The sequence below is a fragment of the Misgurnus anguillicaudatus genome, chromosome 17, assembly GCF_027580225.2.
Source record: "Misgurnus anguillicaudatus chromosome 17, ASM2758022v2, whole genome shotgun sequence".
Taxonomy (NCBI): Eukaryota; Metazoa; Chordata; class Actinopteri; order Cypriniformes; family Cobitidae; genus Misgurnus; species Misgurnus anguillicaudatus.
Genome location: NC_073353.2, coordinates 26891882 through 26915700, shown reverse-complemented (window position 1 = coordinate 26915700; position 23819 = coordinate 26891882). Strand labels below are relative to the sequence as shown.

Below are 23819 nucleotides of genomic sequence, written 5' to 3'. Positions count from 1 at the left end.
ACACACACACACACACACACACACACACACACACACACACACACACACACACACACACACACACATTTAACAATAGTAAAATTTAAATTCTTTCTAGAATTCACTTAATATGTGATCCTTACATTTAGGGCAAAGTATGTTAAACTCTTGTATTGAGTCATAATGAATTTTATGTGGTTATGCAATGCGTGTTTCCCAATGTGACTTTAACCCACATTGCAGTAGTTTTATTTTACATTTGAATTAAACTCCCCCTAAGCCTTTGCACTGAGTTTTAAAACTGGGATAACAGTGACACCTAGTGTTTAAATGAAGCAAAACAATATAATTATGTTCAATCTTCCTAAATGGTTTATTGCGGATATTTTATATTCACAGAGTGAAATATGATCACTGCAGCCGTAACTCAGATCAGGTACTATGCACATGCAGAGGTGTACACAAAATGACTGATGTACTAATATGTTAAATATATAGTATGCTTTAAATACATGTATACAAAAATTTATGTTTAAATTACTAAACCACACAGGAGATGAACGACAAATCACAGTTTATTAATCACAAAGGAAAAGAGGAACTGTTTTTTTTTCAATACATTGTCTTTTTTCTTTACTGCCAAACTTATTACAATGGTAGAATATAAACAATCCAGCAGGCTGAAAGTGATGTGCATGTATTATGTTTAGCAGTGCACATATGATGTTTCCAGTAGACGTTTATACCAATGGTAATTCCTACTCGGGATTCCTACTAAAATTCAAATTCCCAGATGCGCCCAATATCTTTAGTAGTGGCCAATGTAAAAAAACATTCATCACGCACGCACGCACGCACGCACACACGCAAAACAAAACTTTACACATAAAGTCTGATAGAATTAAACAGATGGCACATCCTCACAATCACACCCGCCCGCACTATGCAATCCAAAACAAGCATTTTTTTTCTGTTCTTGGCAATAACAAATATTGTATCAAAATACATCCAGTATGTAAAATGCCATTTATAAACTGTGAAAAAGGTGAAAAAGAATTTAAAATAAAATAGAAGTCCAAAATTTACCAGTGTAGAAAATTAAATGAACCAAAACAATCATCAGATGCAAGAATCCGTCAGACGGAGGTCTCGGACTGCAGTTGCAGTACAAACTTGTGGGACTTGGGATTGACATACTCTTCACTCAGTTTAAGGTGAGGGATAGATTTGCTGGTAACCACCAAGCTGAAGTCGGATGATTTGAGTTGAAACTCAGTGCCATGACGGAGAGGACTGGTGACGGACGCTTCGCTGATCAACGTCCACTGCCGGGCCTGCCAGCATTCTCTGCCATACTGTAGTGTGGGCCCGGACATCAGATAGCTCTCCAGAAATGCCTACCAAAGATAAACAGTGAACAGATATGATCAACTATATCTGCTTGTAATGTGACATAAGCTGACTATTAGATTAGATGTTTGTAATAATAATAATTTGCATCATGTTCTGTTTTTGGGTCGTATGATGACCAAAATTAGATGGTTTTTTACCCCAGGGAAGCAAGAATAGTGTTAAAGGTGCAATGTGGGACTTTTAGGAGGATCTCTTGACAGAAATCCAATATATTATACATAACTACACTCACCTAATTATTAGGAACACCTGTTTAATTTCTCATTAATGCAATTATCTAATCAACCAATCACATGGCAGTTGCTTCAATGCATTTAGGGGTGTGGTCCTGGTCACTCAATGTCAGAATGGGAAAGAAAGGTGATTTAAGCAATTTTGAATGTGGCATGGTTATTGGTGCCAGACAGGCCAGTCAGAGTATTTCACAATCTGCTCAGTTACTGGGATTTTCACGCACAACCATTTCTAGGGTTTACAAATAATGGTGTAAAAAGGAAAAAAAAACATCCAGTATGTGGCAGTCCTGTGGGCGAAAATGCCTTGTTGATGCTAGAGTTCAGAGGAGAATGGGCCAACTGATTCAAGCTGATAGAAGAGCAGCTTTGACTGAAATAACCACTCGTTACAACGGAGGTATGCAGCAAAGCATTTGTGAAGCCACAACACGCACAACCTTGAGGCGGATGGGCTACAACAGCAGAAGACCCCACCGGGTACCACTCATCTCCACTACAAATAGGAAAAAGAGGCTACAATTTGCACGAGCTCACCAAAATTGGACAGTTGAAGACTGGAAAAATGTTGCCTGGTCTGATGAGTCTCGATTTTTGTTGAGACATTCAGATGGTAGAGTCAGAATTTGGCGTAAACAGAATGAGAACATGGATCCATCATGCCTTGTTACCACTGTGCAGGCTGCTGGTGGTGGTGTAATGGTGTGGGGGATGTTTTCTTGGCACACTTTAGGCCCCTTAGTGCCAATTGGGCATCGTTTCAATGCCACTACCTGAGCATTGTTTCTGACCATGTCCATCCCTTTATGACCACCATGTACCCATCCTCTGATCGCTACTTCCAGCAGGATAATGCACCGTGTCACAAAGCTCGAATCATTTCAAATTGGTTTCTTGAACATGACATTGAGTTCACTGTACTAAAATGGCCCCCACAGTCACCAGATCTCAACCCAATAGAGCATCTTTGGGATGTGGTGAAACGGGAGCTTCGTGCCCTGGATGTGCATCCCACAAATCTCCATCAACTGCAAGATGCTATCCTATCAATATGGGCCAACATTTCTAAAGAATGCTTTCAGCAACTTGTTGAATCAATGCCACATAGAATTAAGGCAGTTCTGAAGGCGAAAGTGGGTCAAACACAGTATTAGTATGATGTTCCTTATAATCCTTTAGGTGAGTGTATATTATCAGTGCTATATGGAGACCTTACATAATAAATTGTATTGTTTCTATTACCTTAGAATGAGACTTCACTTTTTATCTACATACAGTTACATGGAAGTCGTTGCCATGTTTCTACAGTAGCCCTAAATGGACAAACTGCTCTACAGAGCACGTTTCATCCCTATGTTGTCTTAGACAATGACACGTTTGTCCTGTAGCAGCTACCATAGCTTCTCTTTGCATTTCGAAATGGCAATTTGCTAAAAAAAAATACACTGGACCTTTAAGTGATAGTAAAAATGTCAACCCCAATACTGTATGTAGAGAAATAGTCAAAATGTTTATTTTACTGTATGTATGTGTAAGACATTGTCTGGCCCACCTTAGGGGTCATGTTGTGTGTAATGCAGAATGCAAGGTGGGCCTGAATGCTGTCCATGCTGTGACAGTGTTGTTGACGTGTGGTCCGCAAATATTTCTGCAGCGCTCGTGCCATGGAAGGGAATATGGCTTGCGCTGCCTCGCGTGGATCCATCTCATCTCCCGGTGGTTTCTTTTTCTCCTCCTCTTGCAGCCGTCTAACGTGCGTGAACGCTTCCTCTACGGCCACCACCAACCTAAAGAGCAAATGTGGTATATTATTAAGTTGCTGTAATGCATGTTTGTAAGTCACTAAACACAACTGCACACTGTGCAAACTTGGTCTCTCCTACCGTGCCCTGCGTTTCCGGACTCTTCTATCATGCTCAGCTTCCTCATAGTACAGTTCGTTGTGGCTGGTGTCTCTTTGCCGGGCAGCAGCTGCTATTTTAGCTCGAGACTGAGCAGTAGCCGCATCGCTACCAGCACCTGGAGGAACGGCATTATGGAAAGTTACATTCAAGTATCATTTAATTAATATCCAGCTGTTACCTGCAGTATTGACTGAGATTGTTCCATGTAAATTTTTCATTTTTGGGTGAACTACCCCTTTAACATTGTAATGGCATATTCAAATCTGAATATGCAATCCTGTTTGATTAAAATAATCATATAGAGCTTTGCAAGAAAATATAAAAATTTCAACAGATGGTGCAAAACAGCAGTAACCCGCCTGGCAGTCACATACGCCGTTATGTTAAATCAGGTTATGATGATCATACGTAATGCAAATTAGCTCTGTGTGCATGGTAATGTGGTGAACAGAATCATTTATGCATATTTATCCATATTCAGGTCACAGATATGATTAAAAATGCATGACTAAGGCAGCACCGCTCTCCAAGGTAACAGGGCAGGTCGATAAGCTGTGATATATCGCATTCCCCCTAAAAAGCCTCTTTTCTGCCTAGTGATGCATTATTAATAATCCAACAATCTATGTAAAGCACAAAACAGAATGACACACGTAGTTTAACACACACACATTTGTAGTCTGTCTCAATAGCTACAGAAAGGCTACAGTATCTTGACACAACATGTAGGCATCTGTGGATCACAGTGTGTACACTTTTAGTGCCGACAACACATCATCAATCAAACTAGATGAAAAGATAACAGCACAGTAAGTGCAGTGAAGGGTGTATTTTAATATATTTTTAAATTATCTGCACATACATTTTTTTTCAATATCTAAAGCCGTCTTGATTGGGGATCTGTGATATTGTGCGTGGTGTAAAATCACTGCATGCAATGTGAGCAAAGAGGTGTGGAAAGAGGGCAGTGGCTTGGTAAGGAAGTTCATTCAACAGTCTGAACTTACAATCGAAAAGATAGCGTTTCAGTTTAGCTTTAAACTCTGTAAAAAAAGCACACAGAAGATGTTGGTGTTTACTGATTATAACACATAAGCTGCTGCATTAAAGCTTTCAGTATATGTTTGTTTTAGGTACTGTAAGACAAGCCAAAGGTTTTTAAAGGAGACTTAACAAAGTTCTCAGTGCTTGCATTTAAAACAAACTTTGGTATCAAACGTTTCTTTAGAAAGTTTAGGAGGAATGAATTAAATATAAACAAAAAGGGACATGTTTATGTATAGTAGTAGTTCACGTAGAGCTATATACAGTAATAAACGTGTATTGCATTGATAAGCGCTTATTTGGATTTGGTAAATCTATTCAGTGCTTGAGATATAGCGGAGAAAAAAGGCTTTTCTACAAAGTATTAAATAAAGTGTGTTCAATTATTCCCTGTGTCATTTCACTTTATTTATTATGACTCAACTTGTATACTTAAATGTTCTGATTTGGATTTGGTAAATCTATTCAGTGCTTGAGATACAGCAGGGAAAAAACTTGTATACTCAACTTGTATACTTAAATGTTCTGTTTTTTTGTATGAATTCAATATGTGGCCTGATGGCTACATCTGGTGGAAATTTTGTGTCAATAGCCCACTTAGAAATCCCCCTACTGATAAAAATGCTTATGTGTCAAATACTTATTTTCCCCGCTGTATATTGTTTTGGGAACTTTAAAGGAGACACTTAAAGGGGCCATGGCATGAAAATCTGACTTTTTCAATAATTAAGTGCTATGATTGGGTCCCTAGTGCTGGCATCAACCTAGAAATTTTGAAAAAGATCAACCCAGTAACTTAGTTTTGGTAAAACATTCTCTACAAGCAGATGAAAAAATAGGTTGTTGAAATTTGGCTTTCCTTATGATGTCATAAGGAGCTCTTATTATAATAATACCACCCCTTAATCTGCACTATCCAACCACAGCACTGCCATTTAGTGCAGAGAAAAAGATAATTCACAGAACAATTGAGTTTCAATTTCAACAAACCACTATCATTGTGATCAGTGTTTGCACTTCATCCGCTCATGTGCATTTTAAAGGACACACCCAAAACGGCACATTTTTGCACACACATGCAATTTTAACATGCTATAATAAATTATTTATATGGTATTTTGAGCTAAAACTTTACATATGTGCTCTGGGGACACCAAAGATTTATTTGACATCTTAAAAAATTCCTGTGACATGACCCCTTTAATATAAGTTTCTCTCTAAAGAAATAATCTAGGAGCAGACTTAAAGGGATAGTTTACCTCCAAATTAAAATTATGTCATCATTTACTTACCCACATGTTGTTTCACACCTGTATAAATGTCTTTGTTCTGCTGAACATACAGGAAGATATTTTGAGCAATGATTTTAAGCATCATTGACTTCCATAGTATTTTTCTTTTTTATTATGGAAGTCAATGGTGTTCTGTTTCCTGTTTAATTACAAATATCTTCCTTTGTTTTTAGCAACAAAAAACAATTAATACAGGTTTGTAACACCTTGGGGGTGAGTAAATAATGACAGAATTTTTGGGTGAACTATCATTTTAGAATCACTATATATATTTTTTGCAGTGCTTTAAGTGGGCCGGAACGCCCCGGTACTCAGTACCGCCACTTCTAAAAATAGCTCTTGAGCGTACCACCACCTCTCCGTGCGCCCAGAACGTGCTTTTAGCGTACCGGAACGCTTGGCTGCGTTGCTGCTTTTCAGAGCGCCCTTAATGTACGCTTCCTAATTCGTCCCACCGAGAGCAGAGACTACATTACCCATACACCCTTGCGTTTACAAGTTAAAAGCGCATGCGTCCGTCAGTCAGTGTCAACGTGCTCGGGAGAGGTGTGTGTTTGTGTGTGAAACGCGCAACCATAGCTGCTCGGTTAAAATGAAAATACAATGAACACGTAATATGCCCTCCTTGTTTTAGACTCTGAGTAGTAAAAGAACACCTTCAGAATCAGAGGACTCGCTGACATTCCACCAAGCCAGAATGATAGCTGCAGGTCAGACGCAAGCTTTGTAGGTACGTGATAATCTCCGCTGTCGCGGCTGTCAGTTTGGTTCCCCTCAACGCAACTTCGGATTTCCTCAGGCGATGTGCAGAAAACATTCTTGAAATTATAATATGCATTTAGTTTAATTGCTAAACTACAAGTAAACGAAATTTCAATGAATTTGAACGACGTGCACAGTAGTTTTACCATCCGCAAAATGTAAAACAATGGGACAAAATAAATTACTTTAGAGTTTCAAATGGCCAGCATTTTGTTATTATTGACCCCATAGACATGGTTTTGGTGTCATTTTAAAGTTTTTTTTCAAGCTCTTTCTATCTGAACAACTAGTTTTAGCATTTAACCATGCTGAAAATTTTACTCACATATCTACCTTTTGCACATTTTATTTATGTTCAAAAGCTCTTTCTAATGGTATTTTTTCAAAATCCTTTTGCACATTTTATTTATGTTCAGTAGCTATTTCTAGCTCAAGCAAATACACAAATTTAAAAAAGGATTATTTTTTACATGGTTGTCTGTTGACTGCTGAATATAAAACCCCTTCAATATAGGAGTCGAGTCAGCAAAAAAACAAAAAAAATTTGAGTACCGGCACCTCTTTTGGGCCACTTAAAGCACTGATTTTTTGCCACTAGATGTCACAAAACATTATAGTCTTCACCTATGCTGCAGATGCAAATCAATCCAATGTACTCAGAAATCATGTTCATGGACAAGGTAATGAATAAAGTTTTATATATGTTGCTGTAAGCCAACAAAGTGGCTTGGTAGACACTGCAACTATTAGGGATAATGGACATAATGCCATTGAGAGGCAGAGGCAATAGAAAGAAACGTTACCCAGTTAAATGGACACTACACTTTTTTTGAAAAAAGCCTACTTTTACGACTCCCCAAGAGTTAAACATTTGATTTTTACCGTTTTGGAATCTCTGGGTCTGGTGCTACCACTTTTAGCATAGCTAGCACAATCCATTGAATCTGATTAGACCATTAGCTTTGCGCACAAAAGTAACCAGAGTTTAAAAAATGTTCTTATTTAAAACTTGGCTCTTCTGTAGTTACATTGTGTACAAAGACCAACGAAAATTAAAGTTGCAATTTATTTAGGCCCTTGGCGTAATAATCAAGGACTTTGCTGCTGTAACATGGCTGCAGCAGGTGTAGTGATATTACGCACTGCCCGGAAATAGAACCAGGGGACTATTTTCAGGCGCTGCATAATATTATAATATAATATTAATTTTCCGTCTGTCTTAATACATGATGTAATTACAGAAGAGTCAAGTTTTAAATAGGAAAAATATTGAAGCTCTTTGGTCATTTTTGAGCGCGATGCTAATGGTCTAATCAGATTCAATGGATTATGCTAAGCTCTGCTAAAAGTGGTAGCGCCAGACCCGAAAATCGGCTGAATGGATTCCAAAGCAGTAAGAATCAAATGTTTAACTCTTTATTAAAACGGCAAAAATGGAAACATTGTTGGAAACATTTTGGATAATGTAACACAAGCGAACTAAATTTTTAACACTGTGCTAGTGGTTTTGGGATTTTTTAATGCTTATAAAATATTATATATTGTGCTATTCATTTGTTCTCATTCACCACAGAGAGCTTGAGACAAAAAATATTTTCTATGTGCATAACCAAACAATGCTTTGCCAATAGCCAATTACCCAGAATCTCATTTTATTTAGAAAAATAGTGGGTCTAAACACTGAAAATTTTACAAAGAGTATCTAGTCAAGGAACCGATTCAAACTCACCATCTACATTATAGACCTTCAGTCCAGCCAGATGTTTAGCTGCCCTGGACTTAGCAGCTGTCAACAGGGCAGGGTTGTGAACCGAGAAATCCTTGTAATAGTGTTCCAGAATTACAAGAGCTGCCCGCTGAATGCTAGAGAGCGAGAGAGAGCGAGAGAGAGAGAGAGAGAGAGAGAGAGCGAGAGAGCGAGAGAGCGAGAAAGAAAGAGAGAGAGAGAGAGAGAGAGAGAGAGAGAGAGAGAATAATCAAACCAGAGACCAATTTGTGTGTGTTAAATTTCCTCACCCTACTGCCCAAAACCCTACAGATGTCTCTACAGCATCTGCAGATGTTAATGAATTCAATTTGCAATCTGTTTCTTTGAGCAGCCTTTAAACAGGCCGGGGATAACAACATTGGGGAAGGACTATCGTTTTATTTAACAATGGAAGATGTGGAAAGCATTTATTTTCTTTTTTTTAGTTTGGCCTAGATAAATTATTACATTTTTACAGGAAGAAAAACAAAACAAGCAAAAGACACCAGATACTAAGTAATGTTCACACAACTGGATACACATATGTCTCTTCCCAATAGTCATGTTTAACTCTAAAGACTGAAGGCTGAATCAGTAATGTGCACCCAATGAAACAACGAGAGCGAGAACAAAAGAAAATGCTGGGCAGGAGAGAGGAAGGGAGAGGGGAAGCTACAAAGGGCATAGCAGGGAGTGTCTGTAATGGTGTGATTAATGGTCCTTTCCCTTGGCTTAACCTCAGCTCATTATTAATGTATTATACAGTGCATGCACACATATGCATACAGTTTTATGTATGTTCAGACACACTTACTGAACAATATCTTTGCAAGGAAGCATTTACATAACATTTGGCAGATGCTTTAAAAAGATTTTGTCAGTATGTGTGTAGCCTGCTAATACAGTAATACCTACTGTTGTTTTTTTTTGTGTTATTTGAAGCATGGACATTGCCTCTATTTTTTTCCACACTTTCCCCTTAAGAAAATGCAATTGACATAATATTGTTGATCACAGATGTTGTTTAGACACTGCAAACAACCGGCACCTGATTTGTCCCAGGTTGTAGTGGCGAGTCTCTCCATCAGTGGATCTCACGACACAGAGAGAGAAGCAGGGCTGCAGGTGCCGGATCTCAAGCAGAACCACGGCCAGATAATGGATGAACAACAGAGCGTCCACCAATGACACTGCAAACTGCACTATGCCCTGGTAGTTCTCATCCTGTCAAACACAGATAGTACAGCATTTAGCCACAATAAACAGTGCACTGCAGTGATTTTTTATGTTTTAGGGGTGTTAAAGGAAGATTTAATCAAAGTTTCTCTCATAATTCATTCACTCTTGCCCTCAGGCCATCAGACTCCTTAATATGGATACAGCCCACACTTAAAAGGGACACTCCACTTTTTTTAAAAAAAAATGCTAATTTTCAAACTCCCTAGAGTTAAACATTTGATTTTTACCGTTTTGGAATCTCTGGGTCTGGCGGTACCACTTTTAGCATAGCTTAGCATAATCCATTGAATCTGATTAGACCATTAGCATCGCGCCAAAAAACAACCAAAGAGCTTCGACATTCTTCTTACTCCAAACTTGACTCTTCTGTAGTTACGTGGTGTACCAAGGCCGACGGAAAATCAAAAGTTGCGATTCTCTAGGCAGATACGGCTAGGAACTATACTCTCTTTCTGGCGTTATAATCAAGGACTTTGCTGCCATAACATGGCTGCAGCAATAATATTATGCAGCACCTGAAAATAGTCCCCTGCTATTGAAAGTAACCAAGGGTACTATTTTCTGGCAGTGCGTAATATCACTACGCCTGCTGCAGCCATGTTACAGCAGCAAAGTCCTTGATTATTACGCCAGAATGAAAGCAGAGTTCGTAGCCATATCTGCCTAGATAATCGCAACTTTTAATTTTGCGTCGCCCTTAGTACACAATGTAACTACAAAAGAGTCAAGTTTTAAAAAGACAAAATATTGAAACTCTTTGGTTATTTTTTAGTGCAATGCTAATGGTCTAATCAGATTCAATGGACCATGCCAAGCCATGCCAAAAGTAGTACCGCCAGACCCGGAGATCAGCTGAATGGATTACAAAACAGTAAAAATCAAATGTTTAATTCTAGGGGAGCTGGAATATTTTTTTTTAAAAAGGGGAGTGTCCCTTTAAGGACTGGTGGTGAAGCTCCCTCTCTCTCTGTATGTATGTAGAAGTTTGAGGTTTGTGCAGGTTGGTGTATAGTTTTGAGATTGTATTTATAGTTCATATATAGTGTGTTAGTAATCAAAAAAAATGTAATGTACGTGAAAAACTATAATCATGGTGGCACAACATGGTGCCCATGTTTGAATCTCACTGTTTTTTTCACATGAATCTCACTGGTTCTTTCATTTCATGTGACGAAACAGGCATATATCATCCGAAAAAAAACAACTTACAATGACAACCATATGTTTTATTAATGTACACAATCTCAATTCCTCACATATTAACATACGCATTTAAAGTCTTTATGGTTCATCAACACACTGACGCACACACATATTTGCCCATACCTGTGAGTCCAAGATGCGCACCCCAAAGAACAGCCAGTAGGAAAGCAGCAGGAGGAGCGTGAGCAGTCCGAGTAGGGCGCGAAACACTGCTATCCTTGGCAGGGAGGCTCTCGCCGGTCGCACAAACAATGCCCAGCCAGCCAACAGTAGAATGAGAAGTTTAAAAGCCAGCGAGAGAAACAGGCCCTCACATGCAGTGCCACAGGCCTGCAAACGCTCCGGCCACAGCAGCTGGGGTAACACCAGGAAGGCCAGGGGGGTAACTAGGACCAACAGGCCCAGGACAAGAGTGAGGATCAAAGGAAGGAAACGTATACAGTTCAGCTTCTCTACTGGACCTTCTATGTCCTTTCCAAAACCAGCCAGGTCTTCCTGAGACAAGCTGTGATCTGATGTTCCAGTGACCGCTGTGGTGGTCTCGCCCCAGTTGTCATCCTGTAATCCAAGAAGGGGAACATTTGAAGCACTGTATTACTCACATACAAAATTATTATTTACATTTGGGAATTAATCATTATTTTTAGTGGGTTTTTTCAATCAGACTCGCTTCTTGAGTTAACATCTCTCTTTTTCCGTTTTCTCACTCTGCTGTGAAATGACAGATCTGCTTTCAGGTTAATGCAGACAGACAGTAGAATAAACCAGGTTTCTCTCATCAGCATATGTAAATAAACACCTAAACTCGCATGTAAATGAGTGTAAATTGTATACTTTTATACAACCTATCAATAAATACAGACTTTCAAATGCTAACAGCAGGACTAGAAGTGCTGGGCACATTAAAATTCCATTATAGATTTTCCTGCACTAAGGACAGTAATGTTTTTTTTCTAAATAGAGGCTGTTAATGGTATGGTAATTCAGTTTGGCCAATTTATTTTGAATATAATTTTTTTTTATGTACAGCACTGTGCAAAAGTCTTAGGCCACCATGTCACAATGAGATTTGTTGTTTTTGCAATGTTATAGTGATTTTTTTCAGCCTCTTTAATAGAATACATCCAGAAAATACAGGAAATTTGTATATAGTATTAAAAACTGTATAAAAATGTAAACTGATGTGTCAAGTTTTTAGGGTAAACATCCCTTCCACTTGAGCAATAGCAGGAAACTACAGGATCTCTTAAACCTAAATAAAATTAGATAATTTCTAATTTTAAAGAAATTAGTCTCTTTAATTCATTCTGCTCAAAAACGCTCAAGATGTTTAGTCATACATTTTCTTTTTTTTGTACATATATCCTGTATTTGTATCTTAATAAAATAGATTTAAAAATAACTATGGATGGACAGTAAAACTTCTAACACAATAAGTCTGGTGGTGGTGGCCTAAGACTTTTGCATAGTACTGTATATAATCGCAATTTTATCATAATAAGGACAGGCAGCTACAGCTATGCATACTGTACCTTTCTCTTACCACTTTGATAGTTAAGAGGAAGCAGAGAAATTATTATATTAACTAGCAAATTTAAAAGTACAAAATATGACTCAAATTTTAAACACATGGTGGTGCTAAACTGTGACCACCAAATGGATCTGGGGATTTCTGTGGGCTGCCAAAGACTCCAATAGTATGGAAGAAGAATATGAAATGTACGCACCTTCTGTGCTTGGCCCCTAATGACAGTGAGGAAAGAAAAATTGAGGGATTACCGGTAAACGAGAAGAATAATGGCAGAAATGAAAAGTGAGGACAATTTAAAAGAAGAAAGCCGTCCCCTTTCCATTCGATGCCTAGTTTAGTGTTTGTGACAGCCTTTGTGCACTCAAAAAGTAGCCATCAAAATCGAGGAAATGGAAGATGGAAAAGGTTAAAAAAGTGAATTGTGATGTAAAAGGCAGTGGAAATACAAACACAGATGCACTGGAGATTTTAGTAAAAAAAAATAGAGAGTATACAACAAAGTCACTTTTCCACGTGAACACGCCGGAGGTCGCCCTCTTGAGTGGCAAAACATTCAACAAAATGGCAGGTTTTCATAGCAGCTGCTGCTAAAAATGCCAGTAAAACTGACTATTATCAGCTTAAATTGAATTTAGTTGGCCTTAACAATGACCCTAACAACTTGCCAAACAACCAGTAGTTTGTGGACATTGTCATATGGCCAGACATTGCTTTTCCTATTAAACCATCCCACCTTTGTAGAACACAAGGCTCATCACAATGGAGGTTTTTTAATGAAGACTCACTGACAATAAAAGCAATTACAAAGAATAAGAGTATTCATTAATGTATTTTTATAGGATTTTTTATCCCAAAATTTCACATACCTGACATATGGCTACTGCTATTGATTTACCTCTCTTTGAGTGTTTTTTGCAGTCTGGAAAAAGACCGCTCCAAATTTTTCCTATTTTAGACGTGTTTTTCACGCTATGCTAATGCTGTCGCTCAGGCTTTTTGCCACTCAGTGGGCGTAACCGCAGTCACTTTCGCCGAAGGTGACGTCACGTGCATACCCTATATTTGACCAGAGCTTATTGATGACATCACAGGATCAGGAGTCCCTTCTCACAAAATCTAAATTATTTGGTTATTTGAGACAGACTGAAATGAGAAAGTGAAGGACATGTGTTGTCATGTACAATGGTCGAGTACACATAACAAATACAATGATTATTATAAAACGATGTGATTGACCAATCAGAATTGAGTATTCCAGAGTGACCATGTAATAAACTCATTTAAGGGGAAAACTGCTTAAACTCTTCACAAATTAGTTCATTACAGACTACAATTAAAGCTGCCAATCAGTTGGGCCTGCTAAAAAGTATTTCGCAAATAACGTTACTGAGTTGATTCTTTGTGATGAGACTACAGCACTGCATATGGTTTTCAGTCTGCCGTCTGATGTGCTCCATTAACCCACAGTTCACACTGCTGAGTGTGCATCCCTCACTTAAAGAGACAAAAGAAACACACAACACTGCAAATACTGTGTGTGTGTGTTTGCACATGAGTGTGTATGTGCTGTGCAGCTCATTTCCCTTTTAGCAGAGACGCAGTCTGAGCCATAACATAGAAAGAAAAGCAGGAAGAGAGGGAGGGGTTAAACAAGTGTGAGAACTTTTCTCCTCCACCCTCCTCTATCCTTTTCCTCTCATTTTTTCCAAAATAAAGCTGTAAATATTTTTGGGTTATGCTTGCAACTCCAGATCAAATTAAACATAGAAATTACGTTGCATTTATTTGTTCTTTTATGATTGCTGCATGCCAAAATATACTAAAGTATTACTACACTAGGAGATTGGGGTTAATGGGGATGCAGATCTTGTGTCTTTCTTTATGGAGTTGTTTTATCAACACATTAATTTTACAGTTGGGTACAATGCTGATTTTGTTATACTTTTTGTACTTTTTCTAAACTTATAAGGATATGTTCTGTATACATCACTTGGCAACAAAAAAATGACACTATAAAAGAAACACTCAAACAGGACCACAAACATACATTAAGAAGTGCACTTAGCATAACTCACATACTTGCTATTCAAAGTCACTGTTTGAAAAACATCTAATGTTTCCTCACTGTAGACTACATTTACGTAACCCCGGCTGAATGACAGGAAGGAGAAAAACATCAGAGCCAACATGATAAAATTACACAGGGAAGAATAGACTTGACAGCCATTCAAGGGCATGGCATTAACCTGCTTGTGGTGCCAGGGGCGTTCCTCTATTTGCCATGATATTTATAAAAACATTACCATTGTGTAATTTGCTCACAGGATTCGTAAAATATGACTAGGGGCAATAATAACATGTATGAGAACTATTTGATATATATTTACAATAAAAGAGAGTGCATTACAATATTAAAAGTAACAAGAGCAATTGCATTAGTTGCTATTTTTGGAAATAAACCTTTGAAAGCAATACAAATATTTTATATTTGATCTTAAAAAGTCATTTTTATAATAAGAATAAAAAAATCTGAGTCAAAGGAAATGTACATGACATGTGTATAGATCCCCTATTTGGAACTTTATTCACCTGGATTAATATTGGGCATGATATGGGATATAACAAGATTGGGCACTGCTACGGGCCAAAATGTAACCCTCACTATGCAACATGCTTGTGATGGAAGTCCCACCTTTCAGTTAAATCATAAATCGATAAATACTGATAATTCTTTTGGGGAGGGTCTTTATAGTCATTTGAGGCGCTTGCCAACCTACACTGTTAAAAGTTGGATACACTTAAAAAGTTTCTTCAATTGTTTTTTTTTCCAACTTATATGTTTATGTCGGCATAAAACGAAAATATCGATTGTCATATTTTACCCACGGTGACATATATCGGAGTGAAACGGCTTCTGAAATGAAAAAAGGTAGGGCTGGACTTGAATTCGTCCATCGAGAAATGATTGGATTGTTTGAAGTTGGGTTATGTTGCTATTTGCTTATCACTGTGATCTTTTTGCAAACCCCGCCCACCTGCCATATGACCAAGAGAGATCGTTTTGAGGAGGGGAGGAGATTTGCGTTTTTGATTAAAGATTATGAGGGCACATAAACTATTTAAAAATAATGAAGCTCCCAGATAAGTAATTCGCAAAAAATACCACAATATTCCAAAACAAATGTTTTTCATTTCACTTTTATTGTGACTTTATTGTGTATTTGGTATAATACAGTGCGTTCGCGTGGTTTAAAAAACACATCATTCTCCACATACCGTACATTCTTTTAGCTCCAGATTTCCCTCTTTTCCTGAAACGCACTGATTTTGTACAAAGCCATCGATTTGAAAAGCGCTGTGTACACCTGATTGGCCAGCTAATCACAGCTAATGTTGTGATTGGCCTGAATACCTCTGATGTTAGCCGGAAATGTGACGCTCCTTACCATGTTTGAAAGATTCGGTCACAATGCAATGCTAACAGGAGTTAACTTACAGGCTGTGAGTCCAAGCGGGAGGAATTATGATAATGTCGGTCTGTACTACATCACCAATCCCAGAAGTAAACTGTTGCCTACAATCCGTGTGTTTGTTGTAGTCCAAAAAAATAGATTTACGTTGGGCACAATAACTCGCGTCATTGTTTACTATGAGGTTTGTACCTTTTGCATATCGTTAACATGTACTAATACACACTTACACACCAAAGGAAATGTAAAAATGTGAATCAGACCATAGGGGCTCTTTAAGAAAAAAATTTAGCTCAAGAAACAGTTAGGGTGCATGTTGGTTTAATTTATGTTTTAAATGCAATTTTAGCATACAATTGTAGCAATATTTGTCTTTTTCTATTCAGGTAATTTCTAGCATGACTGAAATAACTGCACGGAGGCGTTGCAAACATGGCTGCTAGTGGCCTGATTTCCCTAAAGGGACTTTGATTGAACTCCCTGCTATATTGAAAAATACTGTGATAGAATTCAGCTGTACTCATTTTAGTTACATGTATGGAAAAATGAAACCTAAGTAATTTTCAACTATCCTGAAATGCATATACTGGCATATAACTGGTAGGCTCATAGGCTACATTTTAGATTTCACATGTGAATGCAATATTATTCTGTATTGATTGAATAAAATAAAATGCATTACACTTTCAGTACAAGTTTTTTTTTTTTTTTGCTTGATCTGCATTCTCCTCCATGCCAAGTCCTCTCAAAGAGAAATGCATCTCAGACAGACGCACACTCACATAAATACAAATGAATGTAGACATACATGAGGACCTATAAAAACGTTGTGTCTTTTGCCCCCGAGGATGTGCCAAGTAGGTCAGAATAACTGAGTCTCAGTAGGAAGTACAAAGCATCGTCCCTTCATACAGAGATGTATGTCACTCCTTGTTTCCATTTCTGTCTCCACGCAAATACCCACCTCAACACACACACTTTTCCCCTTCATTCTCTTTGTTTAATATTTCAGCACAGTCACAGCACCTACACCATGGTTGCTTTATATGTGTATGTGATGTCACTGAAATACAACAATAAAGGTTTCTGAGAGTAAATGGACTACAATTTGTGAACCTTTTTGTGAAATTGTTGTTTGTAAGGGTTAATGTGTTGTTTGTCTGTTGTATATATTGTCTATTCATTGTGTATGTGTTTTAGAAATCCACCTGTGGAGCCAAAGACAAATTTCCACTTTTTGTGGACAATAAACTTGAATTGAATTGAAATCCAGGCTAAAGTCTCCTAATCTAATTATGGGATTAGGACCATCAAAAAAGAAAAAGAAAAGTAAAAGTACACAATTTTATGTAATAAGGTATTAAATCAATTTTAATATGCAATATAAAATGAATACACAATATGATACTATGCTTTAGATTAGAATGTAGTGAACTTTTTTTAGTAAAGTAATTTTTTTCCCAAGACAAACACTCTGATAAAGCACAGATGCTTGGAAAATGTAACTAACATACTAAAAATACTACATATAAACCACACAAACACATTGTATTACACCAAATACACAAAGTAATGCGCTTTTTAGCCACAAAATATTGTCCCTTTAACAGCCATCACAGACTTTGCCCTTTATTATATTAAGGAAAATGTTGTGTACTCTGTGTTTTATTCCAGGCTGATTTAATGAAATCAACGTAGACAGCAAGCAAAAATCGTTTTTAGAGAAATTACTTTCCCAACGTGATGTAAATTCACTCACCTGGGCGTCTGTGGGGGCGGAGCTCTGATCGGGCTGTGGCGGCTGAGGCGATGACGTGCTGATGGTGACATTTTTGTCTGATCGACTGCTGCTGTCTCGGCTGTGTGATTTGTGCCGATCCCTGCTGCTGCGTTCACTGCATGACAGAGAAACACACAGCGATGGAGGTGAGGAAAACGCTGTTGCCATGGTGATTTGGAGCAGGGTCACACAGGCTGACTAAGGACAGGATAACCACTGTCATCACTCTTTCCCCTCATCCTCTCCTCACTGACACACGCTGGTTTACCCCTATCATTCCCGTGCACGGGCTTTGGCTGGAGCATCTGGTGCGAACTAGGTTAGATGTAGTCAGCTGTGACGGCCCTAATCCAAGCAGAGCTCTCTCGCGCTCTCTCTCCCCTTGTCTTTTTCACTTCCAATAACTAATATCTGGTAAACCTTATTACTGCATATGAATTTGCAGACCGTAGACCATCTGGGACTCTATAAATGCAGACATGTGACCCATGAGTTCAGAACCATTCATATACATAGCAAATGCTATAACCCTAACTCTTTATCATGTAAGATTAGTAAACGTTTATAAAATGATTTAACATTTGATGCTGGCTTTTACTAAATCTGGTTGACAATTTAACAATGTGCATGTTTTGCTTAAAACATATCAATATAATAATGAAAAGATCTCTTCTTTCTACAGCTAGCAGCAATGACAAACTGTTGACCTTTTTGTTGCTTTACTTAATCCTGGCCAGCCTCGGCAGCATAGGACTGCTGGAACAGTTGTGTGGTATTATGAAAAATGTAGTAAAAAGTAGTAAAAGACTAGTCAAACAGCTGCTCAAGATAAAACAAACCACATAATTTTTACCTTAAATGTTTTTTTTGTTTTTTTTTGCAAAAAGGCATGTCATAATTCAAGAATCAGCAACTGAAATACTAATTATTGGCCAGTAATAGAAAGGCTACAGATCATAGATAAATCTCTATATATCTAAATATCAAGATGAAATCATATTAGTAAGTTTTAGTAAAACGTTCTCTGCAAGCATGTGAAAAAATAGCTTATTGAAATTTGGCTCCCCTTGTGATGTCAGAAGGGGATAATACCACCCCTTAATCTGCACTGTCCAACCACAGCACTGCCATTTAGTGCAGATATCAGCTCCTTTGCATTTAAAATGACACACAAAAAAATGGGACATATAATAAATGATCTATATGGTGTTTTGAGCTAAAACTTCACTCTGGGGACCCCAAAGACTTATTTTACACCTTAAAAAAGTCTCATGAAATGTACCCTTCAAAGGGATAGTTCACCCAAAAATATAAATTGTGGCAATATTTACATACTCTGATGTTGTTACAATTTTTTGTTCTGATGAACACAAAGGAAGATATTTTGATGAATGTTTGTAACCAAACCGATCAGAAGCACCATTCACTTCCATAACAGGAAAAATAATACAATGGAAGTGAATGGTGCTTCTGATCGTAATGCCTGTAAGTAAAAACTTGACTGAACATCTTTAACAGACAGAACTATATACACATAATCTACCTGAGATACAAACAAAACTACAGGCAATAGTAAGTATTGGACTTAATAAAAATGGATATATGGGCGTAAAGAAAAGCATGAAAAGAAATAAGACAGTGGAAATGCATGCACTTGTGGTTTTCTCAACGATGGCACTTACATTCTCTGCTTTCACACTGAAATTCTAGAGTCCTGTTGGGACCTTTCACTAGATTTTTTATAGGAAATCAAACAATAGTGAAGCTCATTAAATAACTTCCTAATTACAATGGGCGGGGTCAGTACAGTCCAATAGCATTATAGCATATAAAATGTGTTGTCAAAGAAAGTGAACCAATGAAACAGCAAAAGCATCATATAAGTGTAAGTACAGGAGACCAGCATATGAACAGAGACAAAAAGGGAATGGAGTACTGTAGAAATGTGGTCCCAAAGATCACCAACACTATCAGGCACATCCCAAATAAACATTAAAGGCGGAGTCCACGGTGTTTGAAAAACGCGTTGGAAAAGGAGACGGGCCGACTACCAAAACACACTTATAGCCAATCAAATCAAATCAAATGCCGGGTTGCGTATGTGTGGGGCGGGTCTATCAACAGAAGGTCCAGATTCTATTGGGGTAGGGGCGTGTTTGTTTAGGTGATTTCAAATATCAACATTGGCTTTCAAACATCATGGACTCCGCCTTTAAACTTCTTGCTCCTCTGGGAGAGAAAGGACATTTTCAGCTCGTTTTAAAAAACACCACCTTTGAATCCTGACATGTCAGACGTTAAAGGTGCAGTGTGTAAACTTTAGCAGCATCTAGTGGTGAGGTTGCGAATTGCAACCAACGGCTCAGTCCACTGCTCACCCCTCGCTTTTGAAACGCATAGAGAAGCTACAGTAGCATGTCATCGTAAGAGACAACTTTTTGTCCGTTTGTCCGTTAAGGGCTTCTGTAGAAACATGACGGCACAAAATGGCGACCTCCACATAAGGGGACCATCTGTGTATGTAGATAAAAACTTCTCATTCTAAGGTAACAAAAACATAACGGTTCATTATAAAAAGGTCTGTATACACCCCTGATCATATAGTTTTTTATATTATTTTGCATTTCTGTCAAGAGATCCTTCTAAAAACTACACACTGCACCTTTAAACTAGTGAAACTGAAGCATGTTAATAAATCATGGTAGGAATGTTGCAGGTTCAATACAAGTTAAGCATTTCTGACATCTTAGGTGGAATGCTTTAGATTACCACAGAAATATATTAGGTTGGTGGTTGCACATTGCTTTTAGTATCTTAGACAGAGGAATTTTGTCCTGTGGTTGTTGTGGCCCTGTGTGCATGTGTTTATGCTTGACACTTCAGATCCTTTATCATGGTTTTGTTTAATTACTGTAACAGGAACTGCTCAGCCAGACTCATTGTCAACAATGATTACAAGTATTTCATGTTTATTTCGACACCTTCCGCTATGCTAAATTTCACAGATTTGTGTAAAAATCACATTTGTTGTTATATTGTTTTATGTTTTTTTAAATGACTGAAATAATAACGGCAATACTAAAAAAATAAGTAACATATACCCCAAAATATTGGCCTTAGCACCGCAAAGTGCGCATGAATCAATATCCAGTCGGGACTCGAGTCACCATTTTTCATATCATATCGGCGGGAGAACTGCGGTTTGTTGACAGGTAAGTTTTTATTTAACTTGTTGATATGATCATGAATGGAAATGTTAAGTTGGTTAACTGTAAAATCTACCAGAGGTTTAGTCATTTGCGTGCTTCTCTGTCTCTGTTGACAGATTGATAGGTTAGAATGTCAGTCAGGTTAGCTTTGAATGAAACATCGCCCAGTTCTTGCACCTGCGAATACGAATAAAAATCCATATTTATGATTAAAATATTAACTTCCATTATTATTATTTACATGTCTGAATCTCGTGAACAGCGGAGCTGCACAATATGAGTGGTTGAACTTGAGCAATAAGCCACGTGACGAGAGAGAGTAGCGGACGGTTGATGTACGATACAGATGGGAGGGCGTCGAGCAGACAAACAAACAACGGTAAAGCTGTCGATGCTAGATAATTACTGTTAAAGTTTTCTTACATTTATCTGTTAATATATTGAGTTTTGTTTTAGAAGGGATCCATTTATGAAGCCATTTTATTATTATTATTATCATTTACAGATATATACTTAACGTTGCCTTTCGCTTTTTAATGTCTGTTCAAAAAAGTATTTCTGAGTTCATATGTTATATATGTGACTTGTATATGAAGTTGAATCACTTAAAATTGAATGTAAGTACTTCTTGTTAGTGTTCAATGTTTTATGCACGTGTACTGTGAGTTATAGCATAATATGAAGTTGTATTTTTGCACTTAATACGTTTTAAATGAAGTTGAAATGTTTGTTTGTATCGATATAACATGCTAGTCTACTGAGGTAGCCAGTACAGAAATGTAAGTAGAAATAATTTCTTGTGCGTTAACCTTTTCTGAAACATAAAAAAGAAAACTCATAATCCTTTAATTCCCGTGTTCCTCTAATCTGAGCCATTCCTTGAATGAGCTTTGACACTAATTCACTTTTCAGAGGCAAATTAGAGACATTAGAGGCAAATTCTCAGTAAATTGAACAGAAATTAATTAAACCCATCCGTCACTAATGAACAACAGAACCATTTCACAGACTTATTCATTTAATTTCATTAATATGCTTAAACCTCTAAATAAATGCAGTTGCTTTATTGTGTTAATTTTAATTTACTGCATGATTAAGTGCGAGTCTGGAAAGAAAATAAACAGACAAAATGCTGTTCTCAATACCTCAAAGGATTAAATGAGAGGGAGTGTGAGAATGTAAAAGTGAGTGCATGTGTGCACATGCATTTCTGTATGCAAGTGTATGCATTTCTGTATGAATGTATACGGATTTCTATGCACAAAGGGCAGTTGAGTTTTTTACCTCTGTTTGTTTGATCCCCGTGACCTGTTGGAATGGTGGGAATAACCAGAGTGGATGGACTCTGTGTCCATGGCAATGCTGTCGATCCTGTGACTGGTTTAACGCAGAGGAGGAAAGAAGGTGGAGACAGTTAACTGGTAGACGATGATCAAGAAATACATGAAGCCTTGCAAAATGACAAGTTCGATTCAGGGAGCTTCGTGTTCTCTAACATGAACCTAAGGAGAAAGACAAAGAGAGAAATAATTAACCTTTAACACAGTCAGTACAAATATCTATGATATAATATAATCAAGTTTATGTACAAAGTGTAATTCAGACAGACCCACAGTAGATAGGCCTGTTTAATGTCATCATACCGAGGATGTACTGTACTCGTTTTACCAGTTTCAGTAGTACTCAAATTTATCCAGTTCAAGACCCAACCTGACATACTGTATGGATTTTGCCTATAAGAGTCAGATTTTATAAACGCCCACTTCCCCCATTAATCATTAATAGGCTACATGTCGGTATATGTCTGCTAGTAATAATTTATTAAAGAACTGAAGGCATTTAGTTATCAGCTACTTGCCATTAATATTCCACCCTCATACTTCAGAATGTCCCTGTTGAACTTTACCATAAATTGACATAGAGGCTGTTTTTCTTAGTGGTTCTGTTTGACTTTCTGAAATTTCTGGCTCTCAGTACTCCACCTTCAGGGGATTCTGTACTCAGTGTTTGGTGCTTGGTTTCACGGTGTTACTTTTAAGTTGATATATTGTGAATTGCGTGACTTCACCATCACCACAAAGCAGAAATATGCACGTTCCCACACTAAGCGACACTTACACACCCAAAAAAAACATATCTTTAAATGAATACTTCTTTATATTTTTTGCATAAGATAGCTAACTTTATGATATAAGGTTTATTCTGATTTCTCTTCTAGGGTGTTTTATTTCTATAATTCCTCTCGACTCTCTGCACAGTCCTTTTGCATTAATTTATCTGCTCATAAATTTCCATATTTCGAAAGCACACATTCACTAGTGCCAGCTGTTATCCCAAACAAAGCAATTAACACACTCACAAAATACACACAAACCAATATATCCATTAAAAGGATTTAACGGTTCAGAAATAAGATCACAAAACCAGCGAATGTTTATCATAAGTCAATTTTAACTCACACTAAACCTTGCAATTATCTTCTTCAAATATGGCCTGATGTCTGTTACTCAAACCCTGACACAAAGCTTGGCAAGCTGATATTCATTAATTTGTGATAAATTATGTAAATTATGTGTCACAAAAATGTGTAATTATTGGAAATTAAAAGCGAAGTGTGTAGTACTATGTCTCAGCTCAACCAATAGCGTGAGTTTGGGTGTTAGGGGGCGTGTACACCAAAGCTTTAAAACGCAGCTGAAAATGCCAGGAGGATGCCAACTGGTGGGTGCTTTGGTTGCTATGATATTTCTGGTTTGTTTATCAGTCATTGTGCCGGTTGGTTTTGTGGAATTTGTCCCACCCCTCCTCCACTGTTATTGGACGGTTAAATAAAAAATGACATTTATAACTCTGGGCGCCCAGCGGCGAATGCGGAAAAATGCTGAACAATGGCAGCCGCAGGCGTAAACACCTTGGTTTACACCAGTGGCGGTTCGTGACTGCTCATCCGAGGGGCGCAAATTCAAAGTAAGTGTTCGGAGTGTCATGTGTGTTGCTTGTGTTTTCAAAATAT

The 23819-nt window shown here is 37.7% G+C and overlaps 1 protein-coding gene across 1 annotated transcript in view; it reads right to left on the bottom strand.

Annotated features, from left to right (window-relative positions):
* Positions 1–536: 536 nt before the first annotated feature.
* vangl1 (VANGL planar cell polarity protein 1) overlaps positions 537–23819 on the bottom strand; it is a 32270-nt gene continuing 8987 nt past the window's right edge. Inside the window, exons 2-9 of the mRNA XM_055215758.2 lie at positions 22091–22308; positions 17577–17712; positions 10940–11374; positions 9423–9598; positions 8357–8490; positions 3509–3644; positions 3178–3412; positions 537–1376 (exon numbers count right to left, since the gene is read on the bottom strand). Of these exons, the coding sequence (XP_055071733.1) occupies positions 1116–1376; positions 3178–3412; positions 3509–3644; positions 8357–8490; positions 9423–9598; positions 10940–11374; positions 17577–17712; positions 22091–22161 (1584 nt within the window). The 5' untranslated portion in view covers positions 22162–22308 and the 3' untranslated portion in view covers positions 537–1115. The remainder of the gene's footprint in view (positions 1377–3177; positions 3413–3508; positions 3645–8356; positions 8491–9422; positions 9599–10939; positions 11375–17576; positions 17713–22090; positions 22309–23819) is intronic.